This window comes from Halichoerus grypus, chromosome 7 (genome assembly GCF_964656455.1).
Source record: "Halichoerus grypus chromosome 7, mHalGry1.hap1.1, whole genome shotgun sequence".
Taxonomy (NCBI): domain Eukaryota; kingdom Metazoa; phylum Chordata; class Mammalia; order Carnivora; family Phocidae; genus Halichoerus; species Halichoerus grypus.
Window position 1 is genome coordinate 96,179,282 of NC_135718.1, and position 19,757 is coordinate 96,199,038.

Below are 19,757 nucleotides of genomic sequence, written 5' to 3' on the forward strand. Positions count from 1 at the left end.
ACCAAAATAAATCCTAAGATGATTTTCGCTTTTATGAGAAAAGTGAAAAAGTGGAGTGGTTAGCATCTTTTTGCAGCAAGCCTTTGCAGAGGCAACGCTCACTCCGGGCAGTGAGAGTGGCGCCCCCTCGTGCCTTCCCCGGGAACTACACTCAGTGTCTCGGCATCTCCCCACCAGAGCTTTGAATTGTATGTGTGACCATCTGCGCTTTATCTACATTTATTTTATGTATCTGTTGGCAAGATGTGACCTAAGATTTCAGAAAAGCCTAAGAGAGGTTACTTTGGGGGTCTGGAAATGTTCAGAAGGCTTTCCTAATAAATTAGTGGTCCTGGTTTCTTCATTCACTTGAAGCTATTTTGGCTTCCGAGAGGTTTCGTAGGAATGCTACTTTCTGGTAACAGGGGGACCCTGTATGTGGTGGAGGTGACTGCAGGTCATCTTTTTGTTCACTCCTGGCACACCTACACTAAAATTGTCCCAGAGACATCTCTGAACCTCCATTTTGCAAAAGAACTTGCCATAAAGTAAGTTACTTAAGTAACATATCGTGGTATCACATCATTAAAAATATGTTTTTAGCTCTTCTGCCTATGCTTAAGTCAAAGTGCTCATGTTTATTCTCAGTGGAAGCAGAGCACAGCTATTGCTTGTGGCTCCAAAAATAGCACCCGATGCACTGACAGGTCTTGTCCGGAGCAGCACTCAACCTGGATTTTCTGAGAATATTAAGCCCTAATTGCCTGTGGGAGCCATTGTACGCGATAAATTAACCTCTCTCCTATGCATTTGGAATGCTACTAGTCCTCTATCAACCTTGAGAGAATTGAGAAAATAATCACTCATATTCTGAAGGGCTTAATTCTCTTACAGAACCCCTGTTGAGAAAGGAGGCTGGGTAGGGCATGACTTTATTTGGTATTGTCCTTTGCATTTTTACAAAAGAAGCGTCTAACCCAGGTGAACCTGCACATCAATGAAACCACTGAATGAGCATCTTTTCCTCATCCTTAGAAAGGACCTCACACCTCTGTCTCCTGGGCCCTCGCAAGAACGTTCAGATTCTAGGTTTTCCAGCCCGCATATGGGCAAAGAGCTGCCTGGTGGTTCCAGGTTGGAAAACAGTGCATTCCAGGGTGAACACAGATGCCCGGTCTCTCTAACTCAGAAAGTTTGCCATGTTTTCCCACCGTGATCAAGAACACGTGTCTCTTTACATTCCTTCACTCAGTGCACCTTCCTTTCTGGTCTTGAACCTCTTGATTATTTTCTGTTTCTGAAGTCTACCTGACAGTGAATGGACTCTGAGAACTTCCCCTCACATTCATAGCTCTAATCAGGCTAAGGGGATAGAAAGGACAAAAAAAAAAAAAAAGTGAGTATAAAATGGATCAGAGATCAAGCTCCTTGTTATTTTAAGTCCTTTTTACTGATGCTTGATTTTCTGAAATCAGAATTTAACTTCACTTAAGAAGTCTTGGGGACATGTGCTAAGTGCCTTAACGATGATATTCATAATCATACTTGATGGTTTTTGAAACTATGTATCATATACATATGTATCATTTGTTCCTCATAGAACATGAGAGATAAGTAGAATTATCTCCATTTAATGGACAAAGATACAGAGGCTTAAAATGGGAGGCTTTCTCATGATGTTGAACTAATATGTCTCCCAGCTGAATCTTTAACTTAGCCTTGTTTCTTTGTTTCACATTTGGACTGGACTGCACAGCACCCTCTATTGTCTCTAGACCCTTGGCTAACTGGAGCTTTTCCCGTTCAAACTAATTGTACAGGGACACCTGGGTGGCTCAGTCAGTTAAGTGTCTGCCTTTGGCTCAGGTCATGATCCCGGGGTCCTGGGATTGAGTCCTGCATCAGGCTCCCTGCTTGGCGGGAAGCCTGCTTCTCCCTCTGCCTGCCGCTCCCCCTGCTTGTTCGCTCTCTCTGTCAAATAAATAAATAAATGAATACATACATACATACATACGTACTAATTTTACACACTTCTTGCCTCCTCTGTTCTATCCCAGTATTCCCAACATTGTTCCACATAATGCCAAGCGTCATTAGGAAAACTGTAATGACGAGAGACCTTGAAAGAAGAACTTTCAGATCTTTCTCTGAGAATCTCTGTAGATTCTTACAGTACGAATAATGAATGTGTGGTAATATCTTTCTTGGAATGATGAAACACAGTACCATAGTCCTGTGTTTACTTTTATTAGATTGATTTCTACACTGTTATCCACCATATCCCCTAGCCAAAATTATTGTTACGTAGGCTTGATGTTATGAGAATTCCTTAAAGAGGCCGAGAAGAAGAAAGGAGGGAGTAGAATAAAGTCAGGTTTTTACTGTCTTTCTTGCTATTTGAACTTCAGTATGTCCTATCAGTGACATTTTTGTTCACAAATATTGGATACTTATTGAATTTGTGGAAGGGTGGACTTCAGTACATTTTATAGTTTGTAGATAACTCCATGTTGAAACTGAATTATAAGTTAAATAATTTATGTTTTAACATAACAGCTAAAATGTAATCTAATGTCTCCTGATTTAAATTCCATCTTCCCTTCATAACCCTTCCTGTCTCTGTTACTCTTATGAATTCTTATGAATTTATATTCATCAAAATCTTTCTGAAACCTAATCAAGTGAAGACTTCAATGACTCTGATAATTTTGACATACACTTCTTATCTGAGAGCTCAAAAATATATCACAGGTGACACTTACCTCTTTGAGCAGTAGGTATGAATGTTCTTAAACTATAATAGGAGATTTTAACATTAATGGTCCCTGAGAACAGAGGTACCTAGAAAACAGTGCTGAGTGGATTTCTCCTGAGGGATAAATCTGAGGAGAGGTGAAGAATCATTAGCAGAGAGAGAAAGGATGAAGGGCGAAGTCAATGATAGAAGCATCATTTGTTCTAACAGTTCTCAGACATGAAATCTGCAACTTTGTGAGGTGTTTAAAGAATCACAGGCATGTTCTAGGCCTTAGCAAATGTGTCATTTTCTGAATCACAAAACACCATGATGAGAGCTTTCTTTCTGCTGCTGGTTAAATCTCTGATCCCAATGACTTTATGTGGATGGCTGAGATATACAAGAGTGTTCTTAATCCCTGGTTTTCAGTGGAGGAGGGAGAAGGAGGTAAGCGTGTATTTCTGTTCTGCCAAGTGTGAAGAGAGGAAGGGAGAATTTACTTCGTAGGCTCCTGGAAATGGGTCTGTGGTGCCCAGTGGTCAGCAATTGACCAAGCTCTTGGCAATTGACCAAGTGAGACTGTGTTAAAATGGCAAGCTCAGTCAAGAGCCCCTTGGCATCTCTTGTTGGTCCTTCCTGCTAAATGTCAGAGGATTAGTAAACCCAGGGCATATTCTGCATTCTCTGCCTTTTTCTCTCAATGGCTGTCTTAGATAATTTGTTTCCTAAGTATTGACTGTCGAGTTATTTTAAGAGAATGACTGGTCTATCTTTGCCAAACCCTTGAGGTTGAGGAATTTCAAGTTAATTCCAGAAGCTAAAATAGGAAAAGAGCTCATCCAGAATCAGGTATCGGCATCAATGAGAAAGTTATCAAGAACGACTTTCCACTTACTAGGATTTCTCCTGTGCCCTGAGTAAGGGCTAATGATTAGACTATTGATTCTGTCTACCAGGGTGATAATGAGGTGTGACTAATTTAAAATGAATATAAACAGTTTAGTCCATTAGCTCTGAATTTAAAAGACAGAGAAAAAAAAGGTAATTTCTAGGTAGACCAGTTTAGTTGCTGAAGACGACTAGTCATTGCACAGAAGTTTACATATGGTATGTTATAGCAGACAGCTGGGTACATCTGACCCTAAAATGTATGACAGTAGATGTTTGAATAAAGGGCTTAGGGTACAAGATTTTAATACCATTAAAGTGAGCATTTTTAAATAATCCAAATTTCTAATGAAAAAAGTAATTATAAAGGTAATAGATACTCATGGTTAAAAAACAAACAAGCATACAAATAGCACAGAAATGTATACAGCAAAAAATAGAGGTCCTCTGCCACCAATTCCTTATGGTCTCTGTCCCAGATGGCAAAATAGCCAAGGCAGGGGCTCATCATCAAAATATTTATACTCTAAAAGGAATGATAAATAGGTACAGAATTAACTTATACATAAGTCATATAAAGTAAGGTGGGAATAAATACTGAAAAATAATTACAATAAAGTTATGTGTGAGTTCCAAAGGTGCTATGATTATATTCAGTTGGTATGAGAAAGGCAGAGGAAAGGATTAGGAATGATTTCAGTAAGAAAGTTAACATTGAAATTTTCCTAAAAGTGTAATCGTATTTCCCCAGACAGGATGGGAAAAAGAAGGACACAGCTGGCCAAAGGAATAGAATGGGACAAGGTGAGGCAGTGAGCGATAGCTAGGCATGTGCAGAGCATGAGGCGTTGTGAGGAGAGTGGGGAGTTACAAGGCTGGAATGATTGTTTTGGGCCTTACTGTGGAGAACTTTGAGAGGTCATTCAACTTACAGAGAGCTCATGGGGTTGTCAGGTCCATCAAAAATTTTTAATAAAAGGTGACATAGTCAACTCATTCCTGAGTTAATCTGTCAATTGAGCGGGCTAAGGTAGATGCAAACAGCAGTCCATTACAGAGAGAATACCAAGCAGGCTAGCCATGAACTAAGTGATGACAACAGTGGAAATGTATGTGGGGATCACAACAGCCTTCAGAGGTGGACATAGTTGGATATGGGCGCAGAAGGAGAAGGATTCCTGTAAAGGTCACCACTGTCAGCAAGAGTCCTGCTCATCCTCATCTTGAAGCCAGGATGAAGCAATTGACTTAGGATTCGAATGTTCTGCATCCTTCTTTTTCCATCACTTTATCCTGGCTACCCTCTAGGCTCAGCTCAGGCTTACCTTTCTCATGAAGCCTTTCCCATGAAGCCTTTCCCAGTATTTCAGGAGACTCTGGTAACTCTCCTACTTGAACTCTGACTGCAATAGCGATTAGCCATTAGGCTCTTCTGAAAGTTAAACAAATGACACCTCAGAGAAACAAAAAAAGTTCTGAAAACCTAAGTTACTCTGTCATAGATATTTAATACTCTTGCATTTTTTACCTCATGGGCAAATACTACCATGGCCAAGTATTATATGTAAATTAGCCAAGGAACTTCTTTCCCTCTTATAGCTGTAAAAACTACTTCTCTTGATTTACTTGTCTGCCCCATGATTCTTCCCTGCATCACTTTTTGTCTTTGGCTCTCTATCATTACGCAGGAGGCCCCTCTCTTTCTCTCTCTTTCCCCTAGACTTCTCTTACATTTTTTTTTTCCTACTATACAGCTCTATCCCTCTGCCTTTCAATAGGTTTTTCCTATGAATAAAGCTCTAGTGAACACCATTGTTTTATCTGCCAGCACCCCTCTAGCCTCAACCCACCCAACATTATAAAGCATTGTTTGGGCCCAAAATTCAGATATGGGAATGAGAGGGGGAAGCAATTTGTCCTTGGGTTTCTGGACTGTAAACTATAAAACTCAGAAGGTAGGGGTACCATGTTTCCTGCTCTGTGCATTAGAGAACTAGGGGAAGCTTCTGGTCAGTGGAGAAACGTGAGGCAGACACAAGAGGGGTCAAGATGGAAGGCAGAGAGAATGTTCTGCAGGTCAGCTCTGCCTGAGACCCACTCACATTCTGATCTTTGAGTTGCACAAAACATCCCACAATGCTTACAACCCATTTCCTTGTTTAAGTCAGAATTCTATCACTTGTAACCCAAGTAATCCTAACAAATCTATTGAGTACAGTTTTTAATTAATTAATTTATTCAGAATAGAGGTTATATTCCTTGACATTGATGAGAGAATTGCTTTATTTAAGAACAAATGAAAATTACATGCATAGACCAGAAAAAAATCTTTCTTGGGGTGCCTGGGTGGCTCAGTCCATTAAGGGTCCAGTTCTTGATTTCTGCTAAGATCATGATCTCAGAGTTGTGAGATGGAGCCCTGTGTCGGTCGGTGTCAGGCTCTGCACTGGGTGTGGAGCCTGCTTGAGATTCTCTCTCTCTCTCTCTCCCTTTGCCCCTCCCCCTCTAAAAAAAAAGAAAAAATCTTTATTTCTGTAAAATCACAAAAGCATAAAATCTCCACCTTTTTAAATTAGTTACTGCTTTTGAAAAAATAAATCTACATTCAAGATGAACTAGGACAGATTTACATGTAACGAGATTTTATGTGTGTATTTTTTAGTCATAATTATTCATGAAAATGGTCCCTTTTTCATAGGAAAAAGTAATTAATTCTGAGTTGAGATACTGACGACCATCAACTGTAACATGAGGGAAAATCATACCAATTAGAAGCAGCTTTAATTGAATTATTGTAGCAGAAAACAGTTTGGGTTGCAAATTTTAATCTCATTATTCATATTTAACCTTCATTAGGGGCTGACTCTGCTTTCTGGCTGTCACCACTGAATGCAGAAGTGCAAATCATATGCTTCTTTAGCAAGGCTTCTTGAAGGCAAAAGAATTATAGACAGGTTTAAATTATGTAATACCTGCCACCATCTAATTGTCTTAAGATATCTGAGAACCTCTTGACTCATCGTTTCTTCTCATATCCAGCACTTAAAATGATGGCGGCACACAATAATTTGAAAGTATGTGCACATAGGAAAAAATCCATTCAGTATGCCCATTTATATTTCCAAATGCTTGTGCTTAATGGTGGATTACAATAAGAAGTTGGAAAACTTCCTTTGAGATTTTGATTGATTATTTCTCTTTCAGAACTACGGCGTATGGAATGTTTTAGCTTTTTTTTCATGCACATGTTTCGCCTACAGTCAGGGTGTCTCTGCATTCAGCTTCTGGTTTAATGAAATCAGTCGTCCTGATATTATGATAAAGTTCTGGCAAATATAGCTACAAGTAAATTTAATTAAACTCCCATCATTGTTTAGAACATTACGAAACTGGAAAGGTTTCAAGGCAGCGATATTTGTTTTCATAGCTATGTGGGAGTCCCCTGTCTGGCAGACCCCTTTTGAATAATTAGTAATGCTCCTCAAGGATGTACCTGCATAATCCGCTTTCTCTTTCATTCCACCAAGTGTGAGGGCGGGCACTGTTTAACCTGAGCAGTATTTGAAATAAATCACAAGCATTGAAATGACATCTAAACTATTCCAAAGGAAAGGCTAATTATGAATTCCCGGAAAAAGAGCAGTGTGTTGGAGTTCAACAGCGCCTTTCATCTCAACAGCTTACGCATGACAGTGAACTTGAGTCTCACATCTATGAATAGGAAGACAGCCTCATAAACAGCCTCTGATTTACCCTTATGTTTTGAAGGAAAAAATTCCTCTAATAAACAAGCTGAAGAATCCCCGCATGAAATGGAACAAAAATAATAATAATATTTTAGTTTATTATACATTAAGCTCTTCTGTTCCAGTATTTCTGACCCAGCGTGTTTTTTCCAACAAATGTTAGATAAAAGGTAAAAAAACAAAACAAAAAACAAAACAAAAAACAACCATTTTCAACATCTCAAGCATCTCAAACAATTTAACTTGCACTTTTCCTTTGCGTCTCAGAAAAATCAACATGTGCTATAAACGAAAATTCAATGCATCCCCCCCTTTTTTTTTGAACCTTCCTTATGGGCCAGGCACTTTATGTATTAGCAATACAAAAATGAGTAAGGTGAGATTTCTTTTTTCAAGAAGTTCACATCGAAAGGAGAACAGACAGTTATTAGATAATAATTAAATGTGAAAGATTTTGTAATTGAGGTATAAAAAAGTTTTTGAACAAGTTTTGATATTCTCAAAACTACTTTGCAAGAGACAATTGTTTTTTACTCTTTACACACATAGAGGATTAGTTTGCATAGAGAAAATAATTACTTTTGCAAAGAGTACTCAATCTCAATTCAATTTTTTGACCCTCTAAACTTCAAGAGGCAAATTCATCAAGAAAATACGACAGCAGAGATATTTTCACTTTGTAAAAAATGAATGCAATCTCATTTCTCCCTTTCTTCTCAATATTATCTTTCCATAGCTTACATAGTCTTTGCTTATATGCATAAACATTCTTCCTGACGTTTCTTCTAATCAAATCCTCTTCAAAGCCAGTCTTCTATAAGAAATCTAAGAGAGAGCTTGTCCATGGATACCTCTGTCTACTTCATGATTGACAGTTGGTTGCTTCTAATAAATATGTGGCATTTAACCACAGCTGTCTTTGTCAGCTGGATTGTCAAAGAAAGAAAAAGGGCTTGGGGGTTCCTAGTACAGTGATGAGGGAAGAAACTCATGTTGATGAGGACGAAGATGATGATGATGATGACAATAATGGCAGCATTATAGGTAAACATTTATTGGCATTGTTTCATCAATCCTCAGCCCTGATGAGATGTGTAATGCTATTGTCTCCATTTTACAGATGAGAAAACTGAGTCTCAGAGTTTTAAAGTATGTTACCTGTTCATAAAATTTGCAGGTAGCACAGCCAGGATTCAAACTTAGATTTGACTGGCCTCAGTGCGTGTTCTTAATCACGTTGCTATTTGCATTGATATTAAAAGGTGCCAACAGTTGGAAGCAATTTATAAAAGGTCCTGATCAATTTAACGGGCTCATCTATTTGTCTCTGATAGGGAACTGGCTCTTTGATGTAAGTGAGGAGACTTACCCGGTTCTGAACACTGATGATTATTTCCAGACTTAAGTAATTTTGTAGCTAGAAGAAATCTTACCAGTCACATGCCTCTAACTTCTTATTTGAAGGGTGAAGAAAGTAGGACTCAGAGAGAGTCTCAGTGACCAGCCATGGCCAGCTGTCCTGTTCATAGCTCAGTGTTCTGTCATCCCAAGCTGAAGTTTTCCTCACCCTAGAAATGGGCTTATGAGAGTGAAAACTAACTCTTTACAACTCAGTGGCACAATGATGAAAATGACAGATAATAGATTGATCGGTCAATAGATGTGTGTATGTGTAAATATCCTCTTTGGGATGTTTGAGATATCTGAGTCCTTTGGCCTTAAATTTAAATTGTCCCAAAAGTTTAGTATTTATTGCTGTTACTTTGTATAGTGTCTCATCTCTCTTGCTGCCTAGCTTGCTCTATTAGTTTGTCTGCTTTTAACATTCTCTTTCTCACCCGATTTGCTATTGCAAATAGTGGGAAAGCAGATAATCAAGTGTGTTAAAACCATGCTTAATATAAAAATAAATAGACTCCAAGTGAATGTGTAAGGAAACTTCATTAAGTAAGATGGATGTGTTTGTATATATGTATGTATGTATTATATTTTTTAAAGATTTATTTATTTGAGAGAGAGAAGAAGCAGGAGGGGCAGAAGGAGAGGGAGAAAGAGTCCCAAGCAGACTGCTCTGAGCGTGTAGCCCAATGCGGGGCTCGATACCATAACTGTGAGATCACAACCCGAGCCAAAACCAAGAGCCGGATGCCTAACCAACTGTGCCACCCACGCACCCCAACGATGTGTTTTATATGTGGCCTTTGGGACTGATTTCAACTTTTAGAAACCAGATCGTTTTTGTCTTTGTCTTTGCTTTTGTTTTTGCTTTGTTGTTTTGTTTGTTTTTTGCTCATTCTAGGCCATGGTAAAGTTCACAGATAAATCATATCTAAATAAAGATAAAAACACCTGACTACATTTCAGTGATCACATTTTCAGTTTAGAACACAAATCCTCTTTTTATATGGGAGTTCATCTTTTTTTCTATTATGGAAATTATGACTCAGAAAGATTAAAACTTTTAAAATACAACCACAAAGCTCACTCTCAGTTCCCAGATTCCTGATCTCGTTCCTTCGGGATCCAATGAACTGAGAGGTGGTGGGACTGCAGAGAAAACACCTCTCTCTACTCATAGCAACAAACCTTAATTGAGTCCCAACCAGAGGTGATTGTTGCCACATCCTGGGGTGTGGAGGTATGAAGGGGCATCAGAGAGGTTTCCCCATTTGTCTAATCTGACTTGGTTTAAACTGTTAAACTCATAATCCAAGAGTCTGCAGGCTGCCTCTAGACAAAGCCAAGCAGCTTTTCTTCATTCCTGGACACTGTGTCAGGTGAATGAAGGGCAAAGAGTAACAAAACAAAAAGTCCGAAAAGTATGACTATTTTCATGTTTCTATACTTAGAGAAGATGTGTTTATTACATGAAAAGATTTAGCTATTATTGGGATCTTTGGAGGGCCAATAAAAAAATAAATAAACCTTCTTTTTCTGAATTCCAAACCAGTTGAGAATTACAACCAAAGCGTAAGGCAGAAAGGGGTCATAGTATCACCTGAATTGCTGATAAAGCTATTATCGAAGAATGTTTGCACAACATAAACTTTAATCCTGAAACTGAATCCTGATCAGTTGTACTCACTCACTAGGGCAGGCCTATCACACCAGCAGAATTGGACGTGGGCTTCTCCATGGAAGGAGGATGGGCCCATGACCAATTCCGATTTCTCATTCCCAACTCTTCCACCTGATAAGTCAGCCTAGTTTCCCTGGAGTGGCAGGTGTGAGGGGCAGAAAGAGGCAGGGGAGTGAGACAATCAGTGGTGCTCCCTCTACATAAAAACCAAAAAACAAAACAAAAAAACCCAAAAACATGGGGAGTGGGGAATAAACATCCCTAAGCATTGGGGGGGGGGCGGTGTGTGGACATTTGAAGTCCAAGGTTTATTGTCTATGTATGCTGCTTTATATATGTTGTATCATTTAACCTTAAAATACTTTACCCCCCACCCAGCCCCAGCCCTACCCTTCAAACATTGTGAAGGAGTTACTATAAATATTATTATCACCACTTAAAGATGAGGAAGTGGCGTTAGGGAGGTTGCGTACCTTGCTCAGAAGTAAACACGGATGGTCACAAGAAGAGCAGAGTCCCATGCAGACCTATCTGACTCAGAAACCCATTCTCCCCACATCTCCAGTTTCTGGTGAACGGTTTCTCATGTGAATACATCTGAAAATACTTACCCAGGCAAGTGAGATTTCTTAGTTGAAAACCATCCTGAATCTGTGTTGATGGGAATTTGGTAATTCACTGATATAAAGTTTAGACTGTGATTTTGTTAACTTTTTTTTGGAATAATTTTAAACTTACAGAAAAGATGCAAAAATAGTTCAGAGAATTCCCGGATGCCCTTACACAGCTTCCCGTAATGTAAACATCTTCTAGAACCGTAGCAAAATTACCAAAACCAGGAGATTGATATTGGTACAGCACTATTGGATACACTACAAACCTTACTCAAATTTTACCATTGTTTTCAATATCGACTGTGACTCCTTTTGAGGACAGCAACTGTATTATATTCGTTTTCATATCCACAGTGCCCATGGGCAAGTCTGGTCTGGAGTCGGTGATCAGTAGCTGCTTGTGGAACGAGTAAATGAGTGAATCGATGTTGAGCTCCATAATACAACTTCTGTGTGTTTGTGTGTATATGAGCACCCCAGGTATAAACACTCAGGGATTATGATCTGAGTGAATGTTATTCAGATCTAAATTCCACATTAGGCTTTGTATAGTTCTTTAAAACTGAAAATTTTTCAAAAGCAAAAGAGAGTGTACTAACCAGAATGAAACAGATACAGCAGAATTCACCAAATGGGCAGAAAGCTAGAATGCTACATTCGTTTTATCATGAGTGTGTGTGTATGTTATTGTTTTCTCCATCATCTTTTAACCAAACTAAAAATATTAATGTGACAAAGTGTAGAAAGGCAAGATTACACTTGGTTGGGCAAGATTGGTATAAAAAGTTGTTATAAGAACTGATTTTTCTGAAAAAAGTGCAACTTTTAAAAGGTTTTAATTATTTTGTTATTGTTATTTAGATGGAAGACGTCATAGCACGCATGCAAGATGAAAAAAACGGAATTCCTATTCGTACTGTCAAAAGCTTTCTTTCCAAGATACCTAGCGTCTTCTCTGGTAAGTGTGTATTCGGTGCAGCACTGTTTTCTCCAGCACCTTCGACATAACCATTTAAAATCAATTCTAGCCACTCAGTATTGAAACTCTCTCTCTAACTCTTATGAAATACCCATGCCATGTTCCACATCATGTTGGACCCTTGGAGTGATAGTAAAACAAAACAAAAAAGCAAAAATTATGACCTTACTTTACTCTGGGCCAGTTTCAAAGACATAATGAACAATGTGAAATAACAGAAGATGATCTTAAAGATGTATGAAACAATGTGGAATAGGTTATATATAAAAATTAGGAGGATGAGGGGTGACTGGGTGGCTCAGTGGGTTAAGCGTCCGACTTTGGTCTCAGCTCAGGTCTTGATCTCAGGGTCATGTGTTTAAGCCCTACTTAAAAAAAAAATTAGGAGGGTGAAGAACATCAGTCAGGAAGGTGTTCCTGAACAGCAGTGATGAACTGAGTTTGCAAAGTAAGGAGTCCAATCAGCTTCAAGACCACCAGCTGTGTGGGCAGAACTGGGGATGACCAGGGTAAGGATGTGTAGAGACAGAGATGTGCAGAGAGGCTGGAACACAGACTTGGGTCAGAGGATGAGGGTCTTTGAAAGTCAACCCAAGAGTCTAATTCTGATGTATGGAGAATATGGAGATCCTTCATGCTCTCGCAGAGTGCATTATGATGAAGGTGCTCAGGGCAAATTGGTGTTCAGTGAGGGCCATTGTTACCATGGTAGGTCCAAGTCCTGTGTAGAATAGTTTGGGTGCCAACATTCTGATATCTGGGATAGAGGGGAAAACATGAGCATCTGTTAAATAACTGGGCATATAGGCTATAAGAGGACATAACCCAATGGGGTTTGGTTTTGTTTTTTAATTGGGTGACTGTGAAACTGAGGAATCATTAGCAGAAATAGGGAAACCCCACAGTTTGATTGGAAGTGACTGGAGAAACTCTAGAGAAAATGGTGGTGATAAGTTAGAAATCTGTGCTCCGGCTCCCCGAGACGGGGGATGCCCAAGCTGTGGGGCTTAGGCGTGCCGGGCCGGGGCTAGCGTGGCATGGAGAGGAAGCAGAATCAGACAGCGCCTTCACAGCGAGTCGGCAGGGTGAGGAGGCTGGGCGGAGCCTGTGGAGGAGGTGTTTGATGGGGTTCCTGAGCAAGGGTTCGTGGTGCTTCCTCGTGAACAAGAGTCGAAAGAAGAGCGGTGGTCAGCAGGCCTTCAGCCTTGGTGAGAGGGTACGAATTAGGACCACAGTACAAGCAGGCAGGCCCAGATGTTGGTGCTTGGTGGCTGCATTGCTCTTTGATGAATGGGAGAGAGAACAAGGACCAGACAAACGCTGCCAAATGTCCTCCCAAAATATGCCCTCTTTTTCCTGTTACTTCCTTTCATGCCCGCTTTGTTCCAGTTGCTTGCTCTTCTCAGATGATGGCCTGTATTTTCTCGCATCTGGGGCTTTTTTACTCCATCTTTGCCCTTCTCACTGACTCACTTCCTGAGTTCCAGGTCATTTCGACTATGACATTCTGTCCATTCTTTAACAGCTAGTTCAGAGAGCTCTTCAGAGAAAACTATCCTGAGCCTTCATTCTCTGTGCTCTCAAAAAAACTTGTTTTTTGCTTCTCTAATAGCAGTTATTATGGCCTACTTTGTCTTACAGATATTTTTGTATAATGTCCTATATCCCCTAGGAAATAGTAAGTTCCTTGGAGTCAGCGATGTAGAGAGTTAACTTTGTATCTAAACACAAATATGAAAATTACTCCTATTTTGATGACCAGTGAGAGAACTTACCTCCTTAGATACTCTAACGCAGAGGTTGCAAACTGAAATGCAGTCAGAATCCAGGCAGATAAATGCTGTGAATTACCCACCCATCTGCCCTGGGAACTGTGTTCAGGTCAGCAGTGCATGGCCTGTGTGAAGGCATGGCAGTTCAGGAATTTTTAATGACAATATCCATAAACAAAAATGGCTGAACAAAAAGAGTTTAGCTCCTCAGATTAAGCTGGGCTGCAAGTTTGAGTTATCTGCTCTCATGGTGAATCTAAAATTTTTGGTTGAGTTCTTCAAGTAGCAATATCTCATACATTTTCCATACAGTTCCATAAAATTTCATACAGCTCCGACGTAGCATCCTCCTGGAAGAACATTTGATTGACAATATTAAGATCTTAATTAAAAGGTAAGATTGGACATATAGACAGAGAATGAACAATGAGGCTTGTTTTAATGTTCATTAACATAAAACAACAATGGTAGTTACTACGTAGAGACAATTGTCAATGACAGTTTCATATTAATGTAATTAGTTTCTAATTATCATTCTGTGTTTCCTAGAAACTTTCATGAGCCCTGCCTCACAGGTTTAATTATCTGTTTTGCTGTAGATTTCATTGACATAATAGTATTATATCTAGTATTTACCAACCTCTTTGTCGTAATATTCTCAAATTATAATGGTCTGAAGCCCCGCCTACTTCACTAGCAGTTTTTGGTCTTTTGTAGTAATTTTCCTACCCTGATATTTCTTACAGTGATTTGGGGTTAATCCCTGTGTTCTTTTGTGGTCCCACTTACCACCTGCTACTTGCTCTCTTGCCTGTCGGTCTCTCCATACCCCCCCAGGCGTGCCTCATGTCCTAAAAAAATAATGGATCTGCTAACGTCACGCCCCTTAGCAGAACCAGAAACCAGTTGTGATGAATGAGTGATGTCATGTGTGAGAGGAGGGTGGTGTGATTGTCGGGAGTCTGTCTTGTTGTGGACTGTTCACAGGGGAAAAGGGTCTCTAGTATGGTGAATCCAGCTCTTTCCGGTTACCCACTGATGCTCCAATAAAGTCTTGGTGCTCAAAACATGGTCCATGGACCAGTCGTATCAGCCGCATCTGGAAATCTATTAGAAACATAATATGTGGGCCCACCCCAGACCCACTAAATCAGAACCCCAATTTTAACACTAAAGCCTAAGAACAGGGCAGCAGGGCTGGACTGGGTTCCAGGTCAACGCCTGTGTTTTACCCAGGGCACCGGGTGCAGTGGCCAACTTGCTTGTGCTGATCTTTCTAGGGCTTTCAAGGGCTCTGATGATTATTATTATTATTATTGTTGTTGTTTTAAATTTTTTATTTTCTGCAATCTGGCCTCAATCAAGGCTATCCCAGGCCATTAAATGTTATTTGCTGTTGTGTTTGCTTTGCTTGTGGGAAGGAGGAGGGATTAGGAAGAAGAATCTAGTTCCTTTACTCCCCACCCAAGAACCTCCTGAGCATCTCAGCTTGTTGGATGTTAACAGCCATGTGGAGGGATGGGCACTATCCAGCGACACCTGACTGCACCTATGCATAATATACATGTCATGATGGCCAAGTAATGCCCCACCTGCCCCTGGTGAGAATATGTTGAGAAAGTGATCATGCAGTCCTATCCTCTCACAACATCTGAGATCCAGACCCCGATCATGTCAAAGAATCTTATTACATAGATAATATAATTGTGATTTGGGCTTTTGGGTTTTTGTTTCTTTGCTTTACCCCCTCCTGATAAACGCATTTCTTCCAGCTAAACATCCAAGCTTTTTTTTAATTATTTAGGTCTTAGAACGGTTAATTTCGGCCTCCTGGTTTCTATGGTGCCGAGATCAGGGGAAAAGTCTTTGAATAATCCCCCATGCTGATCCTTGAACTGTGGGGTAGGACATATTTTTGGGTGGATCCGATCACATTGTTTCTCCCCCAAATTACCTTCTCACCTGCAGAAGTAGCTTGGGCAGTTCTGATGGTGGCATGTGCCTGGACCCCTCCCGTTTAGAGGATGAGCTCAGTGGCAAATGCTGACCAGAGCCTGGCCTGTCAGTTCTCTTTCCTGGGATTCTTCTGTTGAGTTTCCAAAACTTCCATTCAGTGTGTGTGTGTGTCCGGCACTGAGATGACGTAAAGCTGAGGACTGGATAATGGGCAGGTGCAGAGAAAAGCAAAGCAAGCCTGTCTGCAGATTGAGAGCAATGGGAGAAAAGAAGCCGAGAAGATGAGGCAGAAAGTCCTGGGTTTCTGGTGGCTTTGCAGCCCTTGTCCCAGTCTTCTGGGACACAGTGCTGCAACCTCACACACTTCCTATGGTATTGCACATCCCCCGTGCCACACACATGCCATAAAACCTCTACCTTTTGTTTTGCTGTATTCTTCACTTCCCTTTTCTGTTTCAGACTTTTCCTGCATCTGAAACAGATTCAGTCGGGTTCTTAGGAGCCCAAATTTCCAAACTGCAGATATTTAGGAATGAACTGTAACCAGGGAATCAGTATTTCTAAGCTGAAAAAATATGTATATATAGGATTGGCATCTTCTAGTCTTGGAGGCCCAATAACTATATTTTTCTTTAGGATTTTTATTTCAGTTCAACAAACAGTGATCAAATACCCACTGTTTTATCTACTCTACCAGGTTTTGAGGGCTAATATTTTAATATTAGTGGGAAATAGACATATTGCATATATGTTGGTGCTCAATGTTCAAGTAAGTACAATCAACTGAGGTGAGTTCTCTTCACAGGGGTTAAAAAAATCAGTTGTGGGAGCAAAACTGCTTAACTGCCTTCACTTTATAATTGGATCTTCAACCAAGAACCCTAATTACATGTCCTTGATTGCCAAAAGAAATACCTTTATGAGGCTTGGGTATAATGATATAGAAGCCTTTAAAGTAGGCAGAGAAATGATTATTTACATATTACTTTGTTAACTTCTGCAAAATATAAATCGAGGACATTTACATCAGGTTCATTAAATTGCTTATGAGAGGACCCATGGCATTTATTTCTTCTATAATAAATACTAAGAAAATTGTGTCTTTGACTTTTTTCCTTTTTTTAAAAAACAGTAAGAAATGTGTAACCTGTATTTTCCTTTTCCTAGTTTCTAGGAACCTCATTTGCTAAATTGAACATTTTATTAGTACCTTCTCACCTGACTCCTCACTGATGTATTACTTTCTTTTTTTCTTCTAATTGTTTTTTGGTCTGTCTCTTATTGCTGTTGTTATTTCAATCTGGGGTATATTTGTGTGTATGGAACAGAGAGAATGGGAGGGATTAATATTGTAAATTGCTTCAAGTCATGTTTTGAAGGTAGATAAGAAATAAATCCAGAAGTATCTGAGAAGTGTCTGTATACTTAGGAGTTGTTTTGCCCAGAATCCTCACCATTCAAGTGGGGTTACGTCTTGCTTTGAACTGAAGCTCTCCATCACAATATGAAAGATGAAGCTCAAATATTATAGCATAAGAGTATAATAAAAGTGCTCATGCAATTTTTATACAACTGTGTCTTCAAATTGGAAAAAATAACTATAAAGCTAAAAATATAATATTTGCAGATTTTGCTGAGGATTTTCTCTTGAATGAATCTCATAAGCCTTATTCCTATGAGGTAACTATTGCCCTAGAATTCATATCCTGTAACTTACAATGTTTATTTATCTCTCGCCTGAAAATCTTTGGTAAAGCAAACTATGACACTCATATCAGCCACAAATCTTTTGTGTTTAAACTCTGAATGGAAGCAGACTATAGATCCAAATCCAGATGGGGCACAAGTTTGTGAATAAGAGGAAATGACTAATTTTGCATTTTTCTTGGCATTTGGTCCATCTTTGATAGTATTTACTACTATACCATTTACCTTGGCTACATGCGTATTTGAATGAACTAAAACTGACAATGCAGTTTTTCAGTTGCTTAAGAACAAGATGTTGAAACAGGGCTTTTTTTTTTGGTGCTTTATTTCTGGAAAATACATTACATTATAATAACAAATATTATTTGGATGTAGATTTTTTGTTGATTCACAATCATGGACATTTATAGAGTTTAAGAGTCTAATAAGCATAAAGTAAATAGGCTTTAAGTCTTGATGAAATAAATAATTGTTTCTTTAATATTTAATGTTTTAAAAGTTTGAATCAGGAGCACCTTGGTGGCTCAGTTGGTTAAGTGACTGCCTTCGGCTCAGGTCATGATCCCGGAGTCTTGGGATCGAGTCCCACATTGGGCTCCCGGCTCGGCAGGGAGCCTGCTTCTTCCTCTGACCCTCTCCCCTCTCATGCTGTTTCTCACTCTCTCTCTCAAATAAATAAATAAATAAAATCTAAAAAAAAAAAAAAGAGTTTGAATCAAACATTGGGATTTTCTTTTTAATAGTAATAGTTTTCTTTTATAAGTGTTTGTTATTTTGATTCTATATATTAAAATAGCAACAACTTATGTATTATATATAACAATTAACAATAACAATTAGTTTTATATTAGATAGTTATGTATTATATATTACATTTTATATTGTATGTTATATTAATTTTATATTATATATCAGATAGATAATGGAAGAAAACATTTCTTTCTACTTTAGAAGAAAATATTAGTAATTTGAGAGCCTCCTATATGGTTAATGGCTATTAGTTTATTAGTTTTATGCCTTACAACACTTCAAGGTAATTATTATTTATCTCTATTTCATAGAGAAGGAAATGGGGGGGTTAGAGTGTTCAAGATTTTAGCCCAATTTTGCACAGCTTGCTAATATTCAAACCAAGATCCGCTTCCATTTTGCTAGCACTGTGGGTTACCCCCCATAAGTTCTTTCCTTTGCTGGAACCTGTGTCCTTTCAACATGACGAATGAGCACGTATCAGAATCTGTAGGATTCTGAGTACTGGGGACCCTTACATTTGTCTCCCAACATGTCCTCACTCTGGAGCACTTGACAAAAAGACCTGGGCTTTTGTGTTTTACTTCTGAGGACTTCATGACCTGGAGGAAATGGCTGTGCTGTCTTCACCTCTAGAATACGGAGGTTACGCGTAATGATACCCAAGTTTCACTCCCGCATACGTTCTGTGATTCAGAGAACCCAGGGTGCTATTTCATCAACAAGTCTTGTGAACTTTTTCTGCTAAGCGGTCATCAGATCTGCTGGCTTTTTGCCCTCTGCTCTTGCATTGCTGTAGTCCACACTGTCACCTCCACCCACCTGAATTATCACCTTGATTCCTAACTGGTCTCCACATCCACTCTGCACCTTATCCTTTCTTTCTCTACGGGGCAGCCACACTGGTCTTTTCAAGTTACAATTCTGATCCATTTAAATCCTTTCTCATTTTAAAAATTAAGATAAAATCTTGAACCAGATTCCTGACAGCAACCGGGTTTATCCCCAACCTGCCAGTCAGACCTGGTCTCACAGAGAACTCTTTCTTGCTTCCTTGGTTCTAGCCTCAGGGGCCACTTTTCATCTCTTACACTTCACCCTGCTCCCTCTTGCCTTGGGGGCTTTCCACTGCTAGGCTTTTTCTTCTGTTTTTTGGAACGTTTCTTCTTTCCCCGTTTGCTCAGTTTAGACCTATTCATTTTAGGTCCAGGCCAGTTTCCTTTCTTATGTACTCTCATAAAATGACATTACTTTCTTTTGGAGTACTTTATTCCAATTTATAGTCTGTAAACTCATTAGTGGTAGTATTTGATTAATGTCTATCTTCAAGACAATACTGTAAACCACAAGAAGGTTCCAGATGCTCAGTTTTGTAACCCCTGCACCAAAAACAGTGTTCATTAAATATTTGTTAAGTGGGTAACTAATAATTGTAATTTTAGAGGAAATATTTGTATTTATATGGATTGTGAAAGAAGTTACACTATTGTGTGGCTTCATCAACACACATAAATTATTTGGATTTTTAAAAACCTTGTCTCAATGTTTTT

At 39.2% G+C, this 19,757-nt stretch overlaps 1 protein-coding gene across 6 annotated transcripts in view; it reads left to right on the forward strand.

Moving 5' to 3' along the window:
- The window catches only part of RGS7 (regulator of G protein signaling 7), a 510,082-nt gene that overhangs the window by 233,017 nt on the left and 257,308 nt on the right, over positions 1-19,757 (forward strand). For 5 of the 6 annotated variants that reach the window (XM_036070634.2, XM_036070633.2, XM_036070635.2 and 2 more), the window contains exon 3: positions 11,905-12,001. The exons of the other annotated variant lie outside the window; for it this stretch is intronic. In XM_036070634.2, coding sequence (XP_035926527.1) covers positions 11,905-12,001 — 97 coding nt within the window. The remainder of the gene's footprint in view (positions 1-11,904; positions 12,002-19,757) is intronic. 6 annotated transcript variants of the gene reach the window in all.